General features: G+C 41.5%; 1 protein-coding gene across 1 annotated transcript in view; it reads right to left on the reverse strand.

Annotated features, from left to right (window-relative positions):
- Nucleotides 1-1260, reverse strand: part of LOC110307744 (granzyme A-like) — a 13385-nt gene extending 12125 nt beyond the window's left edge. Inside the window, exon 1 of the mRNA XM_029468239.1 lies at nucleotides 1191-1260. Within this exon, the coding sequence (XP_029324099.1) occupies nucleotides 1191-1260 (70 nt within the window). The remainder of the gene's footprint in view (nucleotides 1-1190) is intronic.
- Nucleotides 1261-1642: the final 382 nt, after the last annotated feature.

Here is a 1642-nt window from a genome sequence, read left to right on the forward strand (position 1 = left end):
CCATTCAGAGTCAGATTTAGTAGAATTTCTGAGGCAGGAGCTGTGCTGTTCAGACATTGTTTCAAAAGCCTGCCAGACTGTTCTGATAGTCCAGCATATGAAGTAGTGCTTTCTTGCTCCCTCCCTTCTGGGTCCACACAGCTCCTTCTGAACACGGAAAACAAAGTGTAATAGGAAAAGTTGTCCTCAGTGTTTACTTGAAGAACTTAAATAATTGGATTAAAAAGAAATCCCTCAGAAACCAAAATTCAATTATACAAAAATAAAGAGGAAAGAAAACCTGCTCTAATCTCATGGCTCTGCCATGCTGGTCATATGTCCACTTTTGGTCTCAAACATCTTTCAACCTTGTGTTAAAATTCCCTTTCATTGTTAGCCACATGCTTAATCCTAGACTTCTTTTAGATTCCTGTCTGCAACTCCTACCTCTAAAAGCTTATGTGTCCTGGGATTAAATCATGGCTTTTTCCATATTTTCCTCTCATTTTTACCCCACACCAATCTTCCTACTAGATTCTTCAAGGAACATGGAGAACCTCACAGAAGCTGTTGTTCTTCCCGGGTCAGGGCAAGAACCCTGATGGCATTCCCACCAGTGCATGGTCCTTTCCATCAGACAGGAATATTGGTTCCTAGTCACTACATAGCAGGAACAGCTGAAGAGAAAATACTACAGCTCTCCCAAGCAGTCAGTGTGAGAGATCTTCCCCAGAGTCAGGAAGACTTGCCAGGAAAACACTAACCAAGAGAAATAGTGAGAAACTCCCCACAGTCCTCATTAGCTTCTGCTGTCCAGCTCTGCTAGGTGTAACCCTCTTCAAAGCTGTCTCCACAGTAGTCAAAGAAAGAAAGGCTGAGATTCCTCATTTACCACTATTTCCTCTCTTGAAAGACAGGTTGATCTCACAACTCAAGAGTATTTCATTCATTTTTTTGCTCATCTCAAGTTGTCTTTTAAGGCTAAATTCAGGGTATAAATTTGCAGGAATCTCCATTGGTGGTTCTGCTAACTTTTGGAAAGAAACTATGAATACATATTTTTTTCCTCTAAAACTACTAAAATTTAAAAAGGAATGGTAAGTGTTCCCAGGCTTTGGGTACTCTCAGTTATACTTAAGACACCATGGTGAAAGCACCACACACATCCATTCCATGATGGTTTTGATGAAAATGACACGAGACTGTCTTACCTTCAGGAATCAGCAGAAGTAAAAGGAGAGTAGCAAGAGATGGCATCCGGGGACCACAGGCATTCCTCATCGTGGCTCTCCCACCCCAATCAGCAGGGATCTCTGTGTTTGTTTCTTTCTACTTATATATGAGCGTTCAAAGGATGTGGTTTTAGTTCTCTTTCAAATGTCCAGGTGTAGAGCTGGAAAATGAAACTAAAATAGGGAGAGTAGGTGTGGTCCCTCCTCACCTGTAGTAGTCCTGATGGAGTTAGTGCTGCCTGGTGAAGATGGAGGTTTGTAGCCTCCTAGGGAGAGCTGAGATGAAAGAGAATCTTGTTGCCATTAGAATTAGTTCATAAGCAGGGACTAGAAATGACTCAGTTGGGGTGTTTTTATCAATGGCCATATTTTCTTCAGGGTCCCTTAATAGGAACTTGTTGAAAAGGCAAAAATCAGAGTTTTAGATGCTA

Source organism: Mus caroli, chromosome 13 (genome assembly GCF_900094665.2).
Source record: "Mus caroli chromosome 13, CAROLI_EIJ_v1.1, whole genome shotgun sequence".
NCBI lineage: Eukaryota > Metazoa > Chordata > Mammalia > Rodentia > Muridae > Mus > Mus caroli.